At 37.6% G+C, this 25604-nt stretch overlaps 1 protein-coding gene across 3 annotated transcripts in view; it reads left to right on the forward strand.

The window, feature by feature from the left end:
• atrnl1a (attractin-like 1a) overlaps positions 1-25604 on the forward strand; it is a 261486-nt gene that overhangs the window by 208090 nt on the left and 27792 nt on the right. For all 3 annotated transcript variants that reach the window (XM_056265511.1, XM_056265510.1, XM_056265509.1), the window contains one exon: positions 12979-13086. In XM_056265511.1, the coding sequence (XP_056121486.1) occupies positions 12979-13086 (108 nt within the window). The remainder of the gene's footprint in view (positions 1-12978; positions 13087-25604) is intronic.

Raw genomic sequence — 25604 nt, forward strand, 5'->3', positions numbered from 1 at the left:
AATCGCTCACAGTGGGCCTGACCTACATTGTCTTTTAATATACCCACCTTTTACTTTAGTTAGCTTCTGAACTTCCCAATATCCACTTTTGGTTTGAGACTATTCTCAGATAGAAGATTATTTGCTGTTAGTTCTCGTAGACTCTGGCTAAACTCTGCTGTATTGCTGCTGTGATTTTGTGAGGAATCTTGCTGGCCTCGTTTCCAGACGCCTGTGGAGACATCCCCTGCTGTCGTCCTTACAAGGCTCACTTTGGTCTGCTTAGACAAAACATTAAATTCATAATGTGCAATATTTTGCATACCGATGCAACACAAGTTTTGGAGTGTTGGGGTTGTTTGTGCATTTTCTGGTTTCTGTAATAAGAATCTATGCCTGAAGGTTGTGCTTATGACTTTTATCCTTTGTTTGCTGCTCTGTCTTGCTTCTGAAACATCGTTTTGGATGCCATTGGTGCAGACTGGCCTCAAACGAGATGGTTAAAACAGGCCTGCTCGCTCAGCCCAGGGATGACTGAAAGAAAAGATTAGCCTTTGGTTGAGACTGACCTACAAAACTTTTCCAAACAATGCTTGTCGTGGTGTTACTGGAGCCGAACTTTTAATGGCACGGAACAGCATTGTTATTCGGTAAATTAGAGAACACTTTCACAACTCTATCTTTACTCTTTTTCAAGCAACTCTTTACTCTTTACCAAGCTTCGCATCACCATTTTGCGTATTCTTGACCTAATAGCCTACATTTCACATTATATGTCTGTAGATGGCGCTAGGACTTAATATAGCCAACTATAATAGTTTCAATTTCAAATCAATTTACAGTACATTAATAAGAGTAAATGAAGCACTTCTTACCATTAATGCAACTTTTGTTGCTGCATGGCCGGGCTTTGAAGTCCATTCCCATCCAATTTTTAAGCAACGCAATTTAATTGTAAAATGAGACAAACCACGGATCCAGATCGCTCCAAAATGCAAATTCTTCTGTCCAGTTGGACTCTAAAGAATGATACTGTTTTTATTTTTTATTATAGCTATTTCACCTATGTTTAAAAAAACTGAAAACAGTCTATGTAGTTTTCAACTGATTTATGAATAAGACTGGGAAATTAACACTCCACTTCACATTGTCCAATTAAATTCGAGCTTGTTGTGCCACATAGCGATTGGATTATACATGACAATTGGGCATCAATGAATTATGTGATATTTTCAAATTAAATCACTGACATAAACTCCATAAAGTCCGAAGCAAGACGCAAATCCGTAGCAACGCGTTATGGCAATGAAATCTCAGACCGTCAGATTGTCTGACTGCAGATATATAAAAATAAACTGACTTTTTAGCTATTCATTACTATTTTGCATGTTGTCATTAATTATAATTCAAATGCATTTTGTTTTATTGACCTCGATATTATTGTTGATTAATTTTGAAAATCATTCCATTTCAGATTAATTTCAGAGCCACCCGCCAGTCATCGTTTTGACTTTAAATCCTTACCATGCTATTCAGTCTTGTTCATTCGTGATTACAAAGTATGCCAGGCATTGAATCGAACTTAATTGTTAATGTAAATTGAGTGCATGACTGTCATGTGTACATCTGAACATGTTTAACAGAATGCACTTTTCCTGATTCAACAATATAATGACATTCAGTACTTTCCAGTAGATTAAATTTGCACTGTAATTTCCTCTAAATTAAATGTGGACATGGTTTGTGGAAAAGCTGATGGAAGGTCATAAACACGATTTGGCGTCCTTCTCAGCATCAGCGTCCCTCTGAAAGTCTGAAGGTTTTATTCCGTTTGATAATGCCATATAATGTCCATCCATATTACCATCCTATTTCTGAAGGGCATAAGACTGCACTATCCTATCCCATCTCTCTCTGTTTGTATGCTTTATTATCCAGAAGTAAAGCTCCATAGGGATGCTGGTGGACTCTGCGTCATGGCCCTTGCTGAAGATTGGTATCGATCAGAGATTGATTGGGTGAACTCCTCGTTAAGGGGATGTCGAGATGAAGCTGTAAATCTGCTGAATCATATTTCAGAGGCTGACTCGCATTGATGTGGCCCACCAGAGGGTTCTTCAATTGGTGGAGGCCTTCACCTTCTTTTCTGCCTTCCATTGTTGGGATAAGCAGGATTAGCTGGTCCAGGGAAATTAGAGGGCAACGACAGACCTTGAGCAAGATATCTGACATCACACTGGAAATATTACAGTTTTTCTTCATAACAAGTTATTTCTCACCATGGTGAAGTTGAAATAAAAGATGACCTTTGAGGCAAAGTGCAAAGACTGTTTGCTTTCACCTTTAGAAAGAATATATTAAGTTCGGAATTTAGAATCAAGTCATATCAAAGGGTACTCTGTTAAAAGTAATCTTGTTTTAGAGTTTTTGACTTTCTGGAAAATGTCCTCTGACTCTTCTCTTTGAGAAGAATATTGTGATGAACGGACGGTAGATGAAGGGTGTTGAGGGCACTCTTGCTGTCACAAGAAGCAGATCTATGCTTGTGTCCTCTATTCTGTTAGCTGTGCCAACCTTGAAGTCAGGAGGCAACTGCTTTACAAACACTAATGGAATAAAGACATGTTGTCGGTGGACTGTGACTGTCGTCAAGTTGAACTAAAGGTGAGGTCACACTAGAGTTTGTGCTTTATTCACTTCATTTCGTAAGCATAGGAAGATAGGCTGGAAATACATGTCAAGACTTTTGCTGCTTTCTAAAGATAAAATTTGGGCAACTGTGACCTATATGTACAGTTTAGCGCAGGGGTATTCAGTTAAAGTTCTCTATATATTTCTTTCCCAGCGGAGGTCCGGACAATACTTTTTTGAAATACTTAGCTACACATTTTCATCGGCTATTTCATAGCTATCAAATAGTCATCAAAGAGCCAAAGCTCAAAGCAACATTTTTCTACCAAAAAAGTAAATATTTCTCCCAATTGGATATGAATATTAAAAGGTAAGATCAGATGTTTTATCTGACTGTTATTTTTTTACATTTACATTTTACAAAAAGCTTTGTGACTGAGAAAACATACTGGGGGTGCAATGTTTTCCTCAAGAAAAGTCTGAACCATTTTTATATTTTGCTCAAAATAATAAACTACTAAAAACAATGTTATTACATATTATAATAATCAAAGCTCTCATCATGATCAGAAAACAAAGTTAGCTAGTATTTTCAAAGTTTTCAAAGTAGAGGTTGTTCTACTCTATTACAGCTTGGCCTCTTGGCTCAATACAAAGAACAGGGAATATCAGGGAATTTACAGGACTGGAATCTCAAAAGATCAAGCAAAATTGGGGGGGAAATATAATCTTAAAATGTCTTGGGCATTACCATACTGAATACGTGAATATAAATGTTTTTAGTTATGTTCTGTTTTTCTTCAGCTTAAAATTATTCTAGAGTTTATTCTTAGTAAGAAATTATTCTTATCATCTGAGCAGTAAATCATCATATTCGAAGGATTTCTGAAGGATCATGTGACACTGAAGACGTTTATTTGTTCAAATAAATGCAGTTGGTGAGCATAAGAGACTTCTTTAAACAAATTGTAGTGTTTCCAAACTTTTGACAGTATATATTTTTACCGTATATATAAATTTGTTGTTTCACATGCTCCTCAGAGCCTAGAGTGTGAGCGCACCTTCGGCTGTTCTGACCACCCTGTAGTGTGATTGGCCATGGCCAGATTGTGAGCTAACATCTAATCAGCATGAAAACACTGCTTGATGACTAGCTCACATTTACACCAGAGTAAATCATTAGCCTCCCTCTTCTGCTACAACCACACAGTCTTTAAATTCACATCACAAATACACGGTACTAGAATGAGAATGAAGAGGAATATATGAGATGAGAATACATGCATGAAACTGTTTCCATAAGCACAGCAGTAACTAATGTGTATAGGATTAGCAGAGTGACCTAGCTTAGCTTTAATTTCACTCGTGTGTGTGTGTGTGTGTGTGTGTGTGCGTGTGTGTGGCCCCTTGAAATGTGAGATGATAGACTGAGGTCTACAGCTGTGTTTAACACTGTTATTGTACTCTCTCTCTCTCTCTCTCTCTCTCTCTCTCTCTCTCTCTCTCTCTCTCTCTCTCTCTCTCTCTCTCTCTCTCTCTCTCTCTCTCTCTCTCTCTCTCTCTCTCTCTCTCTCTCTCTCTCTAACACACTCACACCTACACTTTCTCACAGGGGAGCGTGTGAGCTCCTTTAAGAGTAAAATGGTACCAGGTACACACTGTATAGAGACGTACCAGTGTCTCAGAGGTAAGATCTAGCACTTTGTGAAATGAGAGGCTGGTCTTTTGAGGAGTAAATGCACTCGAAGCCGTTTTGCCTCTGTGCTGCAGTTTAGAGAGAGAAGGTGATAAAGGAGGGATGGCAAGCATGGAAGGAAGGATAACACACACCACAAACTAATCTGATAATTACTTTCTAATGCCAACACATTTAAATTAAATTCCCAAGTTTGAATCATATTAACAAACCGGATTGTAATTTAGATTTTGAGATGCAAATGGAATAAATATGGAATGAATTTGAAAGAAATTCATATATAATTGCTGTGAGTGTAGTTTAATAATACACCTAGTTTTTCAGTATGAATGTATCAAATTAAAATGAGGCTATGAGGAATAGGTGGAATAGGCTAAAATAAGTCCTTTATAATTATACTTTTATCATATTTAAATCACCATTGTTTATTTAGATTATCACAGTTATTTATTTATTTATAATTGAAATATTTCAGCTTTATATGTTCACATTTTGTATATTTTATATTACCATTTGAAATTATTATATAATATTATTATTTATGTTTTTGTTTATGTATTTGTTTCATTTCATATTGTTACTTTATTAGCTATATTATAAAAATTTGATTTTGGTTTTATATTAGCTTTTGAAGTGATTGAATTTTTAGCATTTTCTTTTCAATATATTTTTATATATAAAATGTATAACTAGTTTATAAAATATAAAATAGTTTATATATAACACATATAACTAGTTTATTGACTAATTATATTATCATATTTAGCTTTTTTTGTATTTATTTATTTGTTTAATATTATCATATTGCTTGTATTTATTTATTTTATTTTAGATTATCACATTTATAATTTATTATTATCATATTGTTTTTTTTTGTATCATATGAAATCAATTTATTTATGTACTTATCTACTTTATTCATTATATTATCATATTTTGCTTTTATTTATTTGTTTGTTTGTTTGTTATGTTATATGTCTGCTTTATTACATTTATTTGTCAATTCTTTAGAATTGGAATAGCAGCCTATTCTTAAACTCTGAGTTTTGTTTATCAAGTCAAGTCACCTTCATATAGCGCTTTTTACCATACACATTGTTTCAAAGCAGCTTTACTGTGATAGTAAATGAATGCAACAAAGATTGTTTTGATTGTACAGCAGCTCTAGAAGAATGTTTCTCCTTGACACACACACACACACACTCAGCTGTGAACAGGAGTGGATGAGAGGTGTCAGAGAGCACTGATGATGAGGGCTAATGTGTAGTGAGGATGGGATGATGATCACTAAAATGTCACACTCCTCCTCCTCTCACCGCAGTGTGAGATGTCAACAGAGAGTGATTTACTCTTGTGTCTTCACTTTGCTTGGCACCCGTTCCATCCTTCTTACACTATCTGGTGACAGAAGTAAGTAAAAGAGAGAGAGTGCCATTGCTCTTACTTCCTTCACTATTTCTTGACCATATCCTTCTCTATTCCCCTCTCTCTCGTCTCATTCCCCATCCCTTCCTCCCTTCCCAATCAGATTTTCCTTGGCTATTATTTTCTCTGTGGACTATAGACTTGACCATGATCCTGGACTGAAAGGATTTGGTCCATTTATAAAGCGGTTGTATGAGTGCAGAGAGGGAACAGACCATCACTTATTCTGCTCCGCTCAGCAGAGTTACATAACTTCCCCAACTGGGCCTGTTAAAATGGAAAGAGTTTCCTCGTCTGTGAAGATTTAGCAACTGTATTTACAATGTACAGTGTACATAAATGTTGTTATGCTAATGTAACTCGAGGACTCCTTTGCACCCACAGAATATTACTAGACAAACATCCCATCCAGTCTGGAGGGTCTTGGTTTTGCATGTTTTCCTCTTTGATAGATCAGTAAGATCATGATCAACATGGAGTCAATCAAAGTGATTGTTTTTCTCAAGTTTATATCAACATCAGTGTTGAGATCTCTCCTTCACTTTTGATGACAGTGTCACAGTCCTAATCGGCACTTAGCTGCACAGTGTGAGATGACATGCCTAGATTACAAACAGTCTTTTGTCTGGTCCTAATGTTACCCCTGCTCCTGAGATGTGTCTTTGTGTTTTGCAATGTTTTTTGTGCACCACAGAAATGTCGCTCTGGGTTTCTTCTGGCGGATTCCATGAAGCATATCCTTGTTTCTGGGGAATCTTTAAATCTTTTTGATGGCTGTGGCTTTTCACTGGATTTTCATGCCAATTTTAAATATTAAATTAATGTGCCTGTACCTTTCATATAGGGGTGAGGGATATCCCGATTTTTGATCGTGGACGATTAAAATGTCTCCACGATCTGCTTTTGAAGAAATATCATAGAATACACTAGCACGATACTATCAGTTGCAGTTCTGGCGCCTCTGTCCCAACATACAATGCGACATATATTCACATTACATATTAAAGCAGAGGTCGAGTTACACTCACGGGATACTGCGATTCACAAAAGTTCATTTTTTGCATGTGCTTTAAAGTTTTGCCGGTTAAACATTTCATTCACGTGCTGATGCGCTGTTCTAACGTGCGCTTTTCTGAGCGCGTAGGCTACACCACATGCACTTAAAAGCCTGTCAAACAGCGCCTGGTTACTGGACTAAGTTATCTTTCGAGTCTTATTGGGTTAAAGGAGAACTCCGGCGCAAAATGAACCTTTGGTCTAATAAAACATTGGTACCTAGTCAACCGTTCTCTGAGATTTGTTTTCATGATAATCGAATGTAAAGAGTTTTAGCTCTAAAAACTGTTTAGCGTATAACGCTAGTAATGGGGGCATATAATAAGTAAAAAGAAATCGCTAGTTAATACCACTAACAAGGCTCAAAATAGCCCCACACGAACACAGTAACATAATGAGGGTCCCTACATGCAAAACGAAGCATTGAGAACTCTGTAAGTGTACAGACCGTTTAATAAGAAGATAAAGATAAAGACAGTCCACTTCGTGTATACAGACAGGAGCCATCTTTGGAAAACAGTCTCGACTAATCAAACCACAAACGACGTGCTAAGTGAGCTGAACTGTATGAATGGCGTTCGTGGTTTGATTAAATGCCCCCATTACTAGCGTTATACGCTAAACAGTTTTTAGAGATAAAACTCTTAACATTTGATTATCATGAAAACAAATCTCAGAGAACGGTTGACTAGGAACCAATGTTTTATTAGACCAAAGGTTCATTTTGCGCCGGAGTTCGCCTTTAAAGCAGCACTCAGTAGGAATTCCGTTTTTGTCAAACAGCGACCCCTAGAGTCGCTGTGGAGTACTTGTACTGTCGTGAATAGCACTCACGCAAAGATGGCTCGCACTCACGGCCGGATCCCCTCCCCCTGTACACCGGTACCTGTTCAGTAGGATGGACGCTGTAACGAGTGGAAATAAGGTATGGCCCCTTTAAGAGCTGCGCGCGCCCAACACCACATGTATACGGCGCCGGGTTATTTCTGTTTGATGCTCATTTTATCCGAATTTTATACAATCTGTTTTTTGCCGTAAAGCAATTAATTCGTTACCTCGCAAGACCTGATATCACACGATACTTCCTAACACTGAGGCCGGCGGCTCGCCGGCCCAAAGTTGCAAGGGTGGTTTTGCGGCTCACAGGCACCAGGGGGGTGCGAGACGACCACCATTCAACACGAAATCAGTAATATAAACATTACAATGACTCCAAAGCTGTTCGGTTAAGGTAAAAATGTTACTTAGTTCACCTTTAATACTGTCAAGTACACACAAGGTTTACATAAACACAGTTAGTTATGTCTAAAGTGAAAGCAAACATTTGAGAGAAAATCGAGTGTGTGTCATATGCTTGTATATTAGATGCGTGCCAGTCTTAAAGTGACAGTAGCCTAACAGTAAACATACTGCCGCATCTCCTTAAAAGGTTAGTTTACCCAACAATGAAAATTCTGTCCTTATTTACTTACTCTAATCTTGTTCCAAACGTGTATTCATTTCTTTCTTGTGCTGAACACAAAAGAAGACATTTTGAAGAATGTGGCTAATCAAACAGTTGCTGGTCCCCATTGACTTCCATATAGTAAGAACATATATATTATGGAAATTACTGGGGACCAGAAACTGTTTGGTTAGCCACATTCTTTAAAATATCTTTTATTTCCAACAGAAGAAAGAAATTTACTGGTTGATCGTCTTGATTGTTCACAGGTGTTTCATGTTAGACTCTAGTCTCCGTGTCCGTGCCGGTGTCCGTGCCTCATGTTTCCATTGTATCCGTCTAGTTTTGTTTGTGTAACCGCTGTTGGTGAGTGTCATGTAACCAAGTAAAATTCAAGTTCAAGTTTTTGTTGTGTCCTGTTCTGTCTGTGCCGGTGTCTGTGGTGTCCGTGATGGTGACCGTGCCGCTGTCCGTGCCTGTGTCCGTGCCGATGATGGTGATCTTGCCGCTAGTGCTGGGCTGTACGGTATTTATTTTTGTTATATGAAAGACCGTGCCGTGAATCTTTCTTTATCTTTCCTGATAAAGCAGCGTTTATGAGCGCTGCGCTTCTGTGTACAGCCGTTACCGGGGAAATCGCTATTTCTGCCGCTCCTAATGTGCCTCCTGCTGGCACCTCCTTGTATCAGTAGAAAATCATGCTTGAAAAAAATAAAGTACACCGTCATGTACCGTGAAACCGGTATAATTTTTAAAAAAATATGGATATGGTTGTTTATGTTTGTTAACATTTGTTGTTCTTAAAACTAATAAAAAAAATTCAATTAAAAAAAATCATACAGAAATAGGGAATGTATAAATTAATGTCACAGACTGACATTTCTGTGATGCATAGATAAACTTCGAGCCAATGAAATGTCCTGTTTTTTATAAAATGGCTGAAGTGCAAGACTTTATTCCAGCATAGTCATTCAGCAGTTGGCAATAGGATAGAAATGATATATTGTGAAGCTATTATGCAATTAGTCTGTCAAATGGTCTGGATGAGATTTTAGTCTGTTTTCTGCCAGTTTACAAAAACGCTTGAGGAAACAGACCACAATTATGCTTGTTTAGGAGCAAAGCAGCTTGGTCCTTCGGATGCTATAGAATAAAAACAGAGTGTGTCCTGTTTTTGTGAGACTCCTTGTTTTTATGGTGACAAAAGAGCTTCATTTTCTGCCTGTGCTTGAAATGTAAACAGGTTTTTCTGTTGCAACTGTGCTGGAATGAGTCGGAAATTACATTCTCTTATCGGCCGGAGTTATTGTGCATCATTCTTGAGAAAGACATTGTGGATGTTTACAACAGATCCACTACAGACCTATGCCTGGGTGCTATTGTCACCTAAGCTGAGTGTCTCTGCGGTACCCATTCTATCAATTTGTGTTCAGAAATGGCCTATTCAAAGGTTTGTATACTTTTGTTCTGTCTTCCCAGAACCAGCAAATTAACTTGAACAGTTTTAATCCCTTTGTAAAATAAAGATTAACACTGAATTGATCAGCAAATCCGTAGAAGGGTGATCAATCAGTCAAATCAAAACTTTTATGCACCTTTCAAGGGTGTTTTTAGGTGTTGATTTTGTGTCTGTATTTAAAGTGCTTGAGCATAGTCACAGATTACATTTCCCATGATCCTCCCCAGCACCTGATCATGCGCACATGTCCCTCATCAGCACTCCAATCACCACACTATAAAACCCCAGCACACACACACAAGCTGTGTTCGAAATCGCCCCACTAATCCGTACATTACTCGACTATTCGGACACTAAGTGTGCATAAAGGGCTGCCGCAATTGCATAATTTGTGCTTGCTGTTTAATCATTTTTTTAAACTTAGCAAACTGGCAGCTCCAGTAGTAAAGATGAAATGATTTATATTGAACTCTTTTATGGCAACTAGTATGTATAATCCTTAATTAAACAATTTAATAATCAATTAAAAATGAATTTATACATGTATGATATTACGCTATACCCACATTGGACCAGCGGTTTGGAAAAATATTGGATGGATGATTCAGCTGCGGACGAATCAGGGACAGTGAAAACATGAACTAACATAGGTAAACTAAGAAGTGGCTGTTTACGCAACATGGTTTTCAACTAAAAATGGAAAAGTGCTTCGAAGTGCATGTTTTTGAAAAACGATATTGTTATCTTCTCCATGTAGAACTACAAAAACGCAAATTTGTGAGGTTACAGTTACGCCATGCCTATACATATGACATGCTCAGTCTATGGGCTTGTAGTGCTTCTTTACATGCATAATACAGCGTTTTTAGTAGTTTTTTTGCGGATCCGTGTGAACAGGGATCTTTTTGACAGCGAGAAAATTGCAAGGGGAAAAAAGTTTCTGTTTTTAGTATATCGTTGTCATTTAAACGTACCCTCAGAAGTACAAACTAAATAGAAACATCACGTGACATTCATAAAGACAGTCAATTGTTGCTACATAGTCGTTCAAAGATTTACCTCACAGAGAGAGTCACTGAAAAATCCCCACCACCAATACACAGACTGAATGTATGTCTGCAAACAGTATAAGGTATGTTAGATAATAGTTTTAATCATTTTTTTTTTAAATGTATATGTGATTGTTATGTGGTTATATCATTATGTTGTGTATTTATCCCCTCTGAATGCATTGGGACTGCATGCGTGTATTATTGGGTAATTGGTTGAATAAAGGTTTGAGTGAGTTATTCCATGAACCTCAGAAAACATAAATCAGGATGAACCCTGGGGAGATGTTATTGATTAAGTAAACCAGCCTCAAGGTATGAACTTTCTTTAAGTGAACATCCTTCATGTGATATTCATATAAAAGAATAATAAACTCAACTGCTAAGGAATTACTCCTAAAGTGTATTGTACGTATCCTAATGTACTGTATTTTTTTACTTCAGGGTTGCAAATCCATATTTATAGTGTATTTGCTTCAGAGATGTAGAGTAGCTGATATCCTGGTGTTTGTCAGTTGCTAAAAGGTGTAAACTGTTGTTTTGGTGTAATGAGTTTGAGGAAAGGGAAACATATTTGTGTGCTCAATCAGTTGTGGTTGAATAATAGCATAATGTATTACCCGGCTCCCTAATACTTGATTTTGATAGGTCAGTCGTGACATTCTGCATCATTTTTGTGTCCTAACCAACACACTGTACTTTACTGTTTTAAATCTTTCATATCATTCCACAGTCTCTTTCATCTCACATAATGAAATAATTTCTAACCAAATCAATTGATTTGGTTAAAAACCATTTATTTAATTGCTAAGTATCTGTGTAATTATCTGCATAATAATATAGTTAGCCAGTCATTATCACAGAAGAATCCTCTTCAGGATGACCCTTTTATCAGCAGGTTTATTCTGTGACAATGACCAAATTGACTGTCCATTAAATCCTGTGTAGTATCAAGACATTTTCTGTACTAAGCATTATTTCCTTACATTCATTCTTACAATTAAACATGTCTTATTTAATTTGTATTGTTGTCAGGAAGGAATCAAAGCAATCCGGCTCACAGTAATTGAACGGAATCCGGCAAGAATAATTCCATTCAATTACTGTGATGTTAAGCGTGGTACTACAGTAGTGATCATATTCCTCATTCATGATTTTTTTTTTTTAAATACATGGGTAGACATTGAAAGCATACCTACCTCAGTGTGTCTCCTACTTAGACACAGAATTGGTTAACTATTTCTGGCTGTGTTTGTATGTGTGTTCATATCGTTTTATTGGTGTTTTGCTACACATAATGTAATTCCCATTTAGAAACTCCCAGCTCACATAAGAACTGCAGTTTATACCATTTGTGGAAATGGGGTTGTGTGTGATAGTGTGCACGCAGCATGAAGAGTGTGCGAGATCATGTGATAAAAAGCAATTCTGGCTGTATCTAGTATTTTCTCTCATATATCAGTTTTCATTTGCTCTTTTCTGTGATATAAAAGCTTCAGCAGATGCTTCTCCAGTTTTCAGACTTGATGGTCTGACATGATCTTTATTGTTGACTGTTGTCATTCAATAGAACATTCTTATATCTTCTATAGTATGCATGCATGTGTAGTTATTTTAAACTAAGACTATTGGTCTCATACACGCATACAAACATACAACATCACTCGTCCCAGACAAGCATTGTTTACTGCATGTGGAGGTTAATTATGCGTTTTATGGGCCGTTTACAAGCTCAGGCGAGAGATGCCACAGTGTCCTTCTCACCTCATGAAGGACTTGTCAGGGAACATAAACCATCCATGCTCTACTAGTGAGTTTTTTTGTCTCTTGACCATGACACAAACTTTTACACATAGCAAGGCGTACTTTAACAATCATCACTGTGATTCTCCTATGAATCAACTCACGGACACCCTGCCACCATTCACCTTGACTTCCTCTCAGTCTCATGTCTGTCCTCCTGGCACAGACTAGAGAAAGTGATAATGCATACCACAGTTTGGAACAAGAACATCCAGACCCCACTGATTTGAGTGATGCCTGTTTCTTCTAACTTTTACCTCAGTGGATGATTTATAATCGAAGGTTTATCTAAGATGGGTGTTTTACCCCCCTTTCCCCCACACATATTTTAAATATTCCTTGCATTAAGCCAACACAATGAATTTAAGTAAAATTACAATGCTTCTTCATAACGTTTATGTAACAATGCAACTGAACACGTTTGTTCTTTCTACAGCAACTAATGCGAGAGCGCCAGCAGATGGCCAGCCGTCCGTTTGCCTCTGTTATAGTGGCACTCGATTCTCCAGAGGAAGAGGAGGAGCTTCTGCAGGGCCAGGTGGAGGTGGGTACCTTCCATTGTAGATATTTGTGAAACAGTAGATGGAATGGATTGTATTATGTATTATAAATATAATGCACACACATTTTTCTTTACATAGCCCAATATCACTAATCGTAGTCCAAACAACATTCATCCATTTTGGTTGAGCACTTGAAAATACTGCTTCATTTACCTATAAATCATTAGAAAGGTCTGAAGATTTATTATAAAATATTATGATAAAAATCTGAGATGGTAATTTCTTAATTGAGAAAAAAAAAAAACTCCTGTACACTTCTCTACACTGGAGAAAAACGTATGGATTCGCATGTTTGTTTACTTTTAAGAAAAGTATATTTTTTTGGCTTTTCTATTTTTAGCCAAAATAGTAATACCCATACACACATGTAATGTAATGTCTGTTTAATTTATAATCGTAGCCAGAGGGCGCCCTCATGCAAAAAGTCCAGAAGTGAGACTTTATAGAATTTATAAAACTTATGATGTTTCAGGAAATCCCTTATATGGCCAAAGGCATCCAGATATTACTGTAGCTGAATAAAACGCAGATAGAGACTTGTTGACTGATGAAACATGAAGACAATAAACATACAATTGCGACAATAAATGGTGTATCTGTGTTCTTCTAGACATCTCGGTTATTTCATAAGAATAAAATTTATAATGCAATGCTAATCGACATAGCCTTTATCACAGTATAGAATACTATATTCTATGATATTAAGCCACGTCAAATCACAAAAGTAAGTTATTTCATACTCTGATGTTATGAAGTGAGTTTTGAGTAAAAGCATGTCATTAAATGTTCTTTTTTGTTGGAATAGAATAAAGATGTTTGGTGCGTGTTGCTCAAATTCCAACGCTATCTCACGACCAATTCGTCCGAATTTGATGAGTGATTAAAAGATGGCTAATTCGTACGACCTCATTCGTACGAATTTGTACGATTTGTCTAAACCCACGTGATGGGTAGGTTTAGGGGCGGGGTCAGGGGTAGGTCATTTGTACGAATTCATACGAATTGGGCAACTCGTGAAATATGTACGTTTTAGCAAAAAACGTACTAATTCGTACGAGTGAGGTCGTACGAATTGTTACGAATTAGCCATCTTTTAATCACTCGTCAAATTCGGACGAATTGGTCGTGAGATCGGGTTGCAAATTCACACCGTTTCCAGAGATGGAGCAGCATTTGCTGTGAACCGAGCCATCCATAATGATCACCGGGCTTCACCCTGAAACTCACTGAGCATATACTTATTTGATTAAACATTTGCGACTTCGGTTTAATTTCAGTTAATCGTGCAGCCCTAAATTAACCTCACACACACACAAAAAGCACACAAGAAACTCTGTTCACACGAATAAGCTGCACTCTAACACGCAAGCAAAACTATCAAATGTGTGCTACTGTGGTAAATTTATTTATCATACACATTTTTTTCTATGTATGTATGTCTTGGAGAGGACAGTATAGAAGTGATAGAAGTGACGGTAGATAATGCGGAGAAGGTGGTTTGAGGATCAGGAAAGGACCCCGGTCAGGCTACAACTTGGGTCTCTCGTACATCTCATCTTAGACGATGTCTCAAATTACATTTTTCCTGTCACTGCATTGCCTCAAAATATTTTGAACCCTTCAGAACTTGCACAATGCGATGTTGCATTACTTGAGTTTATCTATTTTCCCACAATACTTTCTACAGTCTACTGTTTTTTGTTGTTGTTTTTTTAATAGAAGAAAGTGGAAATCGTGAATTTGCAGCAATTTCCTCATTCAGAGGTTGATTAAACAACATCTGGTGTAACAGTGTAGTCTCCATTTAGCATAATTGCATAATATACGGGTGAATATTCGCTCATTAAGCAGCAAGGCCAAAGAGCAGGGCCATCATCACATTTCATGCCTAAGTTGATGGGTAAGCACAGGCTGCGGATGGATGCTTTCACTAGCCCTGAGCATTTCTGTAGCAGTTAGAATGGAAATGTTTGTTGTCAAAGTAGCCTACTTTCCACAGAGATAAAGACAGCATTTGATAATTTTACACTGTCTTTCTTTTCACAATGTTTAATTTCTTTGGTACATGTTATAAGGGATATGAAAAGATCACATCACACCAATTCAAAGAGTAATTACTTGATGTCTACTTTACTCTCAGGGATATTCTTTTTACCTGATTTAACCAGGCTGTGATTGAAGTATACTTATAGCATGCCAGCTGAATTGTTTCTATTTATTTTGATGAGATTTGGTGAGATTTCTTCCTCTAATCGGCCCTGTTAGAACTTCTCTCACTTGTTTTCAAAGACGCAGACTTTTTTAAGAATCTTTTAAATTCCATCTGCAATCATTGACCTCTTATAAAAGTCAAACAAATGTTTGGTGGTCTGTTATTTATTTGACAGCTTCTTTACATTGTGCGGTTTTGTAGGTAGTGTGTTTTGGAAAAGAGCTCTGGGAACATATGCATGGAAATCTGGATGTGCTTTCAAAATATGCTTAAGCCTTTTAAACTTTTTTTTTTTTTTTTTTGACTGCAATATAATTTGAATCCTACCAGAACACTGCTAATTGCTGGAAGAACATATTGAGTGCTAGAAGTGTGCTAGACCTGCTGTGCTTAAGATCTGGACAGAAGTGTGTGAGAAACTTTCATTGTCTGAGGTGCCCTCACTGTTTCCTCCAGAACTCTTCAGGTGCATACAACATCTGCTGTGAATAAGAGCAGCTGTTTCTCTGGGGATTTTTCCCCCCTCTAATTTTGAAATGAAATGAAATAGAAAAAAACTGGTATTTCAATTATTTTATATCTAACTATTAAAATAAGATTTAAAAAAATAAATATATATATTACTTTAAATTATATATTTTTATTAATATTATTATTTGAGACCTTATTTAGTAGGGCTTCCCCTAATAATCGACTAAATGACAGGAGGCATGGTCAACCGAGTTTTAATTGGTCGGTTGGTCAAAAAAATAAAATAATGTGGGAATTATGACGGGCAGAAAATAAAGTGTGGGATCATTTCGAGGAACATGTAGGCTTATCATTTCAAACAAGAAAGTAGTAGCCTTACGTTGGTCTCTTTATGTGGCCGCCAGCTCTAATGTTAACCTAGATGAATGTGTGCTATTATTTAGGCGCATATCCAAGTGTTTTTGCGAAGTGTGGAAGTAAATTAGTACCTTGCTTACTGCATGACATTTAACTTAAAGTGCCTTTCTCTTTATAGGCACATCCACTATACTGTAAGGATGACAAGTCAGTGTCATCAACTTCTTTGCAGTCGACACTGACTCAGAAAACACTGGTTTATTAATAAATCATTAAAATGTTCAGACAGTCTCACTGCTGTTTTTTCTGACACATTCATAATCATTACTTTTGCCATAAACATGCTACCAGTCGAACAATGGCTTAAAATTAACAACTACTAGTCGAGTAGAAAAATCTTTGCTCGGGGACAGTCCTACTATTTAGCCTAATGGAATCCACAAATAAGCCCCTTATAGGTTAGCTCAGTAGTTGATAACTGCTTGATCGAGTCTTAAATCAAGAGTGTTAAATTATTGATAGATTTTATGGAAGTGTTCCACTATAAGATCTAACAACATGCGTAAAAATAACAAGCAGACAAATCATTGGCTGCCATTTCTTAGACATGCTATTGTGTCACATCTGATTGCAGCAGCCTCTATGACCTTGCTGCATTATAAATCAAAGAGGTGAGTTATTAGCATAAATCTTCCATCCATATAATGTCCATACAATGTAATAAAGCTGATGAAGCCGCAGCCCAGAGCACCTGCACTACGCCAAAACATATCTCTCTCTGTATGTGGACTGATCGATAGTAGCTCAGTGTTTTTGTAATGCTGGGAGAAATGAATCAATTTCATATGTAATGTTTTAATGTGCTGTATTTACCTCCAGTGGGTGGTGTGAAGATAAAGACTATTTATGACACTTATGAGTTGTCTGACTGGGTAAAGACGATTAGTATTCACACACATGCACAAACTCGTGTACACATTCACAGGCTCTAATACGGTGGCCGAGATATAGAACAAATAAATAGAAAAAACACCAAAAAATTAAGAAAATATCTTCATCAGTTTGACAACACGTGTGCTGCAAATACTCACAACGCAACCAAATACAGAAACACCCTGCAAATACTCACAACGCAACCAAATACAGAAACACGCTGCAAATACTCACAACGCAACCAAATGCAGAAACACGCTGCAAATACTCACAACGCAACCAAATACAGAAACACGCTGCAAATACTCACAACGCAACCAAATACAGAAACACGCTGCAAATACTCACAACGCAACCAAATACAGAAACACTCTGCAAATACTTACAACGCAACCAAATACAGAAACACGCTGCAAATACTTACAGCGCAACCAAAGGCAGAAACACGCTGCAAATACTTACAGCGCTACCAAAGGCAGAAGCACGCTGCAAATACTCACAACGCAACCAAATACAGAAACACGCTGCAAATACTCACAACGCAACCAAATACAGAAACACGCTGCAAATACTTACAGCGCTACCAAAGGCAGAAGCGCGCTGCAAATACTCACAACGCAACCAAATACAGAAACACTCTGCAAATACTCACAACGCAACCAAATACAGAAACACGCTGCAAATACTCACAACGCAACCAAATACAGAAACACGCTGCAAATACTCACAACGCAACCAAATACAGAAACACGCTGCAAATACTCACAACGCAACCAAATACAGAAACACGCTGCAAATACTCACAACGCAACCAAATACAGAAACACGCTGCAAATACTTACAGCGCTACCAAAGGCAGAAGCGCGCTGCAAATACTCACAACGCAACCAAATATAGAAACACTCTGCAAATACTCACAACGCAACCAAATACAGAAACACGCTGCAAATACTCACAACGCAACCAAATACAGAAACACGCTGCAAATACTCACAACGCAACCAAATACAGAAACACGCTGCAAATACTCACAACGCAACCAAATACAGAAACACTCTGCAAATACTCACAACGCAACCAAATACAGAAACACGCTGCAAATACTCACAACGCAACCAAATACAGAAACACGCTGCAAATACTCACAACGCAACCAAATACAGAAACACGCTGCAAATACTCACAACGCAACCAAATACAGAAACACGCTGCAAATACTCACAACGCAACCAAATACAGAAACACGCTGCAAATACTTACAGCGCTACCAAAGGCAGAAGCGCGCTGCAAATACTCACAACGCAACCAAATATAGAAACACTCTGCAAATACTCACAACGCAACCAAATACAGAAACACGCTGCAAATACTCACAACGCAACCAAATACAGAAACACGCTGCAAATACTCACAACGCAACCAAATACAGAAACACTCTGCAAATACTCACAACGCAACCAAATACAGAAACACGCTGCAAATACTCACAACGCAACCAAATACAGAAACACGCTGCAAATACTCACAACGCAACCAAATACAGAAACACGCTGCAAATACTCACAACGCAACCAAATACAGAAACACTCTGCAAATACTTACAACGCAACCAAATACAGAAACACGCTGCAAATACTTACAGCGCAACCAAAGGCAGAAACACGCTGCAAATACTTACAGCGCTACCAAAGGCAGAAGCACGCTGCAAATACTCACAACGCAACCAAATACAGAAACACGCTGCAAATACTCACAACGCAACCAAATACAGAAACACGCTGCAAATACTTACAGCGCTACCAAAGGCAGAAGCACGCTGCAAATACTCACAACGCAACCAAATACAGAAACACTCTGCAAATACTCACAACGCAACCAAATACAGAAACACTCTGCAAATACTCACAACGCAACCAAATACAGAAACACGCTGCAAATACTCACAACGCAACCAAATACAGAAACACGCTGCAAATACTCACAACGCAACCAAATACAGAAACACGCTGCAAATACTCACAACGCAACCAAATACAGAAACACGCTGCAAATACTCACAACGCAACCAAATACAGAAACACGCTGCAAATACTTACAGCGCTACCAAAGGCAGAAGCGCGCTGCAAATACTCACAACGCAACCAAATATAGAAACACTCTGCAAATACTCACAACGCAACCAAATACAGAAACACGCTGCAAATACTCACAACGCAACCAAATACAGAAACACGCTGCAAATACTCACAACGCAACCAAATACAGAAACACTCTGCAAATACTCACAACGCAACCAAATACAGAAACACGCTGCAAATACTCACAACGCAACCAAATACAGAAATACGCTGCAAATACTCACAACGCAACCAAATACAGAAACACGCTGCAAATACTCACAACGCAACCAAATACAGGAACACGCTGCAAATACTTACAGCGCTACCAAAGGCAGAAGCGCGCTGCAAATACTCACAACGCAACCAAATACAGAAACACGCTGCAAATACTCACAACGCAACCAAATACAGAAACACGCTGCAAATACTCACAACGCAACCAAATACAGAAACACACTGAAAGCAAGTCAAATTTGTAGTTTTCTTAGGTCTCATTCGCACTACAGAAACGCGACCCGATCTGGCAATCTTACATAGCGTGGATATATCAGATAAAGGACCACAAAGCGGTGGCATAAGTGCATTTCACCATGTCACGACTTAATGAACCACTGAAACGATTTTGAAAACATTATTTTAAGGTAAAAATTCTTAGTGTTGCTTTAAGTTTAGGTGTTGTAAGATTTTGGTGTAAACTTATTTTGTAGTTTTCATATGGGAAGACAGCTATTGAATACTCTCTTAACTGGTAGCTTTACTGTTGTGTATATAGAAAGAACCTTCTTCTGAAGCTGCTTCAATATGAGGTGGTGCATCTCTCTCTTCTCTCAGTTACACCCTGCACTGTGGCCAAACGTGCTTGATGTTAAGAAGCTGAGAGTGGTGGGAGCGATCAGGGAGTCCACAGAGTAGGGACCCAAACATCTGTTCTGTGAGCTGTCTGTCTCTGGACTGAGCTTATCAAAACAGTCTCAGCTGTTCAAATCCACAGCGGCATCAGTGCCAACTCTCATGAGCAAAAAACCATCCTCTCTGTTTCTGTCTGTCATGTCTTGCTCATCATGAGACAGAAGTGGGTGATATTAAAGACTGCTTACGCTCTCTACACAGGTTCTCTCTTCCTCCCTGCAGACAGATCTTTAGTCTTTGGTTAATTCAGAACTGTGAGAACTCTTAGATTGCTGACCACAAAATGCATACATATCCCATATGCATCACATTCTTTTGAGATGATGTACATTGTTTTATTGTGTTTTTTTTTGTTTTTTTTTTTTTGTTTTTTTGATAATTATTTGGTTTGGTTTATTCTTTTTTGTTTTTGTTTAGTTTTTTTTTTTTTGGTTTGATTTTTTATTTGGTTTTAGTTGGATTTGTTGTTTTGTTTGTTGTTTATTCGTTCAGTTTGAATTGTTGCTTTCTTATTGGTTTGCTTTGATGTTATTGTTCTTTTGTTTGGTTTGTTGTTGTTTTTGTTTTTGCATTTACCTGGAAGCGCTAACATTGTTTGTTTGAGCAGTTTGACATGTCAAAGTCTGCCTAGAAAAAATGCAGTGTTTTTGAAGAGGGACTTCCACATTGTCTGACAGTGGCAGGCATGTAGTCTTTGGGAAACCTGGGTCATTATTTTTGCATTTCTTCTTGGCATCGATAGAGGCACAGAAATGGCACATTTCACTTTGAAGCAGCCGTATGGTAAAATCTGTGATTTCAGTTGAATTGGGGAGGTTCATTCGTTTGGTCTTTCCAAGTCATCTTTCACAGGTTTTGGACACTTTAATCAAAGCTAGTCCTATGCAGTGCATCGAGCAAGTTCAACATAATACTTGGCTCTACGGTTCTAATCATGGTCTTCGAAGAACCAAAATCAGGGTTTTGTTTCTTCTCTTTGGCTCTAATCAGTGTCTTGTCAGGGTGCTGATTTCTGTCACCTCTTATCTCTGTCCAAAACACCTCCTAGATCGATGATCTGTGAATGGTTTTTATGAGCTGCTCATAAATCCTACCTCTGCCCCAGAACTCAACCACGCTCAGAGCAACGTTGAGCTTCAGTTCATCGCACATTTACAAGTTGCGATTTTACTGTTCCGGAGTCAGTGGGAATTGGGCATTGCGATATTTAACAGTGTATTTATGTTTTCCGGACCACAGTGAAACACACACTTCTGATTTATTTGATTAAATCTGGCATCAGTCAACTGAACTGAATTAAAAGCTGAACAACTCAATGTGCTTTTTGACCTATAGTTAATCCTTGACTACATCACTTAACCCTTATTTCTAGGTTAACAAATGTCAATTTCTTAATAGACTTAATCAAAACTCACAAACCCTACTTAACTGGTCCTTAACCTGAACCTTGACCTTAGTCGTTTGTCGTCCCTTGAGGTCAAAGTGCCCTTGGAGGGCATTTCACGTCCATTTGGATTCTTCCCAGTCAAGCCCAACATTGATGGTGAAAGGCGATGCTTAGAAAAGCGCACACACAGATCACAGTCGATTATCCATATTAACAGCTTTTTGACTTCATTCCCTTCCCTGTTTCCACTCAGCACTTTTGCTGCTCTGAGAGATATTTTACTTTGCCCTGTCTCATGTTCAGCTGATCCTGCATGTTACTGTAAAACAGACATTTATCTGCTGCACAAACCAGATCAGAACCAGATGTTCTCTTGACTGACAGGTGAAACTAAATGGTGTCTCATTCTGTTGTCCCTCTGGCACAGCAGGTTAACAAGTCAACATGCTTGTACAAGGTGACAGAAGATTGTATTTCAAATAAATGAAAAGGAGAAGAAGAGGTTGATAGAATATTTGCAAATGTTATGAAACATATAGACATATTCTGTTGCTTTTTATGGAAGGATGGTGGGGAAACTGTGTTCTTGTCATTTATGTCCTTTTGCAAAGCTAAGTTTCTAGTAATATTGTTTTCCACTCAATCGTAACAGCTAATTGACTTTTGGCCAATCATACTCATCTTTATTTAATAATATCATTTTAACTGAATTAATTACATGATATGCCATTTACAGTAGTAAAGAACACATCAATATTTGCTGAGAAAAGTCCCTTGACATCTATGGTCACCTTGTCTTGCATGTCGATGATACTGTGTCATGTTTATTATTTTTTTAAATATGTGTTTTTTATTAATATTAGTTATTTTAATTCATTACTAGCAAATTATTGAAAAACATATTTAATTTAATCATTGTTTAATTTTAATTATTTAGTCACACTAAATGAACACATTTGAATTTGGTGCCCATATTAATTGAATTGGATGTACCTTGTGTTTTTGATGCAGGAAAGAATCATTAGTGTTTGATCTTGGTTACTGACCAGCTTTCTCCATCAGTACTGTACATGGCAGTCAAAGTTTCATTGGCTGTTTAGCCAATATTAGTTAAAGAGAGTCTGGGAAAGAGCCATTAGCCGATAGGGCTGGTTCAATAGTCTTGTAGTCCAGGGGTCATAAACCTTTTATCAATCAATCGATCCATTAGCAGTCTTAATATCACTCTATGTTTTGACTGTACCTGAGCTCTATCTGCCCAGAAAAGATAAGAGTGGATGTCATAGTCTTCTCATGAAGGCCTGATTGGTCAGTGTGTGTAATTACTATGTGGACACACACTGTTAATGGATTTAATGTACAGTACAGTATATTTATTCAGCGCAGATAAGAGACATGCACATTGTTAACTTTTGTGCTAAAAGATGAATAAGTAAGTGATGTTCAGGTGAAACTCTATTTAAAATGTTTTTGGGTCATTAAGTTTTGTGATTTCCATGTTTATTGATAAGTAATGTGTATATTTATAAGCACAACTGGAACATTGTGTTGTAAATATTTAGTATTCAAACAACTTTAGGTGATAGACTTGTTGATAGCTTGCCCACCAAATTTATTATGCTGTCTGTCTGAAATAAAATATGTATAATATATAAATCTATTGCTATATGTAAATAGTAAGTAATAAAAATGCGTAATGTAAAACCAGTTCGGACTGATCTCTAAATGGGTCTTGAACCTGCATGATCTCAGAAGTGGGGAATTGCAATTATTCTCAATCTCAAGCAATATTATTCTCAAGGAATACAATCTCAAGCATCATTAGTCCACTAAACCTTCAGGCCAGTATGCTAAATTTGACAGTGATTTGAATTGCTAACCCTTAAAAAAGTCTGTCTATGCATTAATATAATAATTTAATAATAATTACTTTATTACAAGCTGTCTTTGTTACCATGTACTTACACATTTAGGTGCTGAGTAACAATTATTAACAGCATGTACTTATTATAGGGTTAGTTTTTGGTTTAGGGTTAATTATATGTAATAGTGCATAATTTACTGTTATTACTATAGTAAGTATGTAACATATGTAACAAGCACACTGTAAAATAAAGTGTTAACCTGAATAACTCATTTACTTATTGTAAAGTGATACCTATTATTCTTTATAATTCTTTTGCACTATAATCTTTTTTGGGGGGGAAATTACTTTATAAATGTTTTGTGTATTGCTTTATTGTATTTTAATGTTCAGTTTTTTTTATATAAGAAAAGTTATTAAACCTGTTATAGTATGACAACACTTTTTTTGCAACTTATTTCAATATCACGATAATACTGTATACCGTGATGAAATATTCAGCAATTATCGCAACATGAAAATTTGCGATAATCACATGCCTACTCCATAATGCGTTCACGTGCGTTTTCATCGGTCTGACCTGAATTGACACCTCCATTGTTCAGTGACGTACTGCTGTTGGAAGAGGCTGTGATTCCAGTCTGCCCTAGAGATTAGTAATGCTTAAGAGTTAAACCCTCCTTTGTCAAGGAGATTCAGAGTCTTAGGTCAAAAACCCTGAAGGGGCCTGTCAGGAAAAATGCTTTCATCCAAAATACTACTGCTCATCAAGAGTGTCTTTTCAAATCCTGATTGCTTCTCTTTTAGCTTTTCAGGATCAAAAGGTTTAAAAAAAAAAAAAAAATTATTGGGAGAAACGGTTTTATTTTTAAGAATATTCTTTAAATTCTTAAAGGCGGTAACATTATCCAGGACCACTGCTACAATATTCTGCATTTACTTCTATGGGTTTGGCAGATGTTTTTATCCAAAGGGACTTAGTTTGCATTCAGAACATGACTTTGGCTTTGCTTGCACTATTCTCTATTCCTTAGCTTTTTTAAATTTAGATATATTTTAAATATAAGATATATCTTCCAGAGACAGAGGCACTTTACACATAACTGCGATAAAGGCTCCTTGACAGTCTCTAATCTGTGCTCAAATATGTTGTTTTGCAAAGCTTTATTTTTGCCTAGACTGTAAGTAATTATGTTGTTCATCAACAACAGATGTCTCCGTCGCAGATGACACGGCCTTGGGTTGAATTAGTATCATCTTCCATAACTGGCACAGGGCATTCATATGTTGAAGCAGGTTTAGATTGCAGTTGGTTTCGCACCCATAACTTTCTGCACCGGTGAATTTAATTTCTTTCAGTACTTCCTTAAACTGCCTCTGCCTCTCCATTAAGAGTTTCTCTTATTTCCTAATGACAGCTGTGTTTCTTCTCTCCCTTCGTGTTTTTAATCAATAGCTTCATTCTCACAGCGAACCGAAAAAATCAATATTGGATTTGGAGCATACAGTTTCTGAAATGTTGGGCCGTGTAATGTTTCATGCTTGTTTTTCTTCCGCACTCGTGAGCCGCCCATGTCTGAGACTCTGAAATTGCATTCATCTTCACTGTTAATAGCGGGAGAGGGAGTGAAGGACACACTCCGCCTTTTGTTTTGGAAGGGAGAAGTCATGGCTTTTGCCGAGCATTAAGAAGATGATTAATTTGTTGTTCGTGTGGACCGACCTCTCTACCCCAAAGCATTTAATAGGATCGTACACTTACTCTCCTTCTGTCTCTCTGTTTCCCTCTCTGCAATTAAAATGGAAATTTGGCAATGGGCCTCGGTGGCAGGACGGCCCTTTTTTATATCCAGGAACTGGCTAATGAATCTGTCTGTGGAGTGGAGCTCCACATAACCAACACGATGAGCTCCCCTAAGACCTTGTGCTGTGCACTACTGGATGCCTGGAGCATGCTGGGAGGAATGTTGGAGGGCGAATGTGACTGAAGTGGAGAGGCAAACTCCCTACAGTTATATATGTTTTTCAAGCAGTAATTCAAGTGCGGTAACACTCTCTCTTTTGTGTTCTCTCGCTGGGAACGTTCACACAGCTGCAGAATACTGCTGTCAGTTCTGGTTTAGAGTGCTGTATGCACAACATGACAGCTTCGTTCTATAAAAGAAATGGTCGACAATTGTCCTCCTAGTTTTTTGTGATATCATTTTTGTTTTGCACCAGTGCTTTATGCTGGGCTGTTAGACCCG

Source organism: Rhinichthys klamathensis, unplaced genomic scaffold, assembly GCF_029890125.1.
Source record: "Rhinichthys klamathensis goyatoka isolate OS25496 unplaced genomic scaffold, OSU_Roscu_1.1 h1tg000235l_1, whole genome shotgun sequence".
In the NCBI taxonomy this organism is placed as follows: domain Eukaryota; kingdom Metazoa; phylum Chordata; class Actinopteri; order Cypriniformes; family Leuciscidae; genus Rhinichthys; species Rhinichthys klamathensis.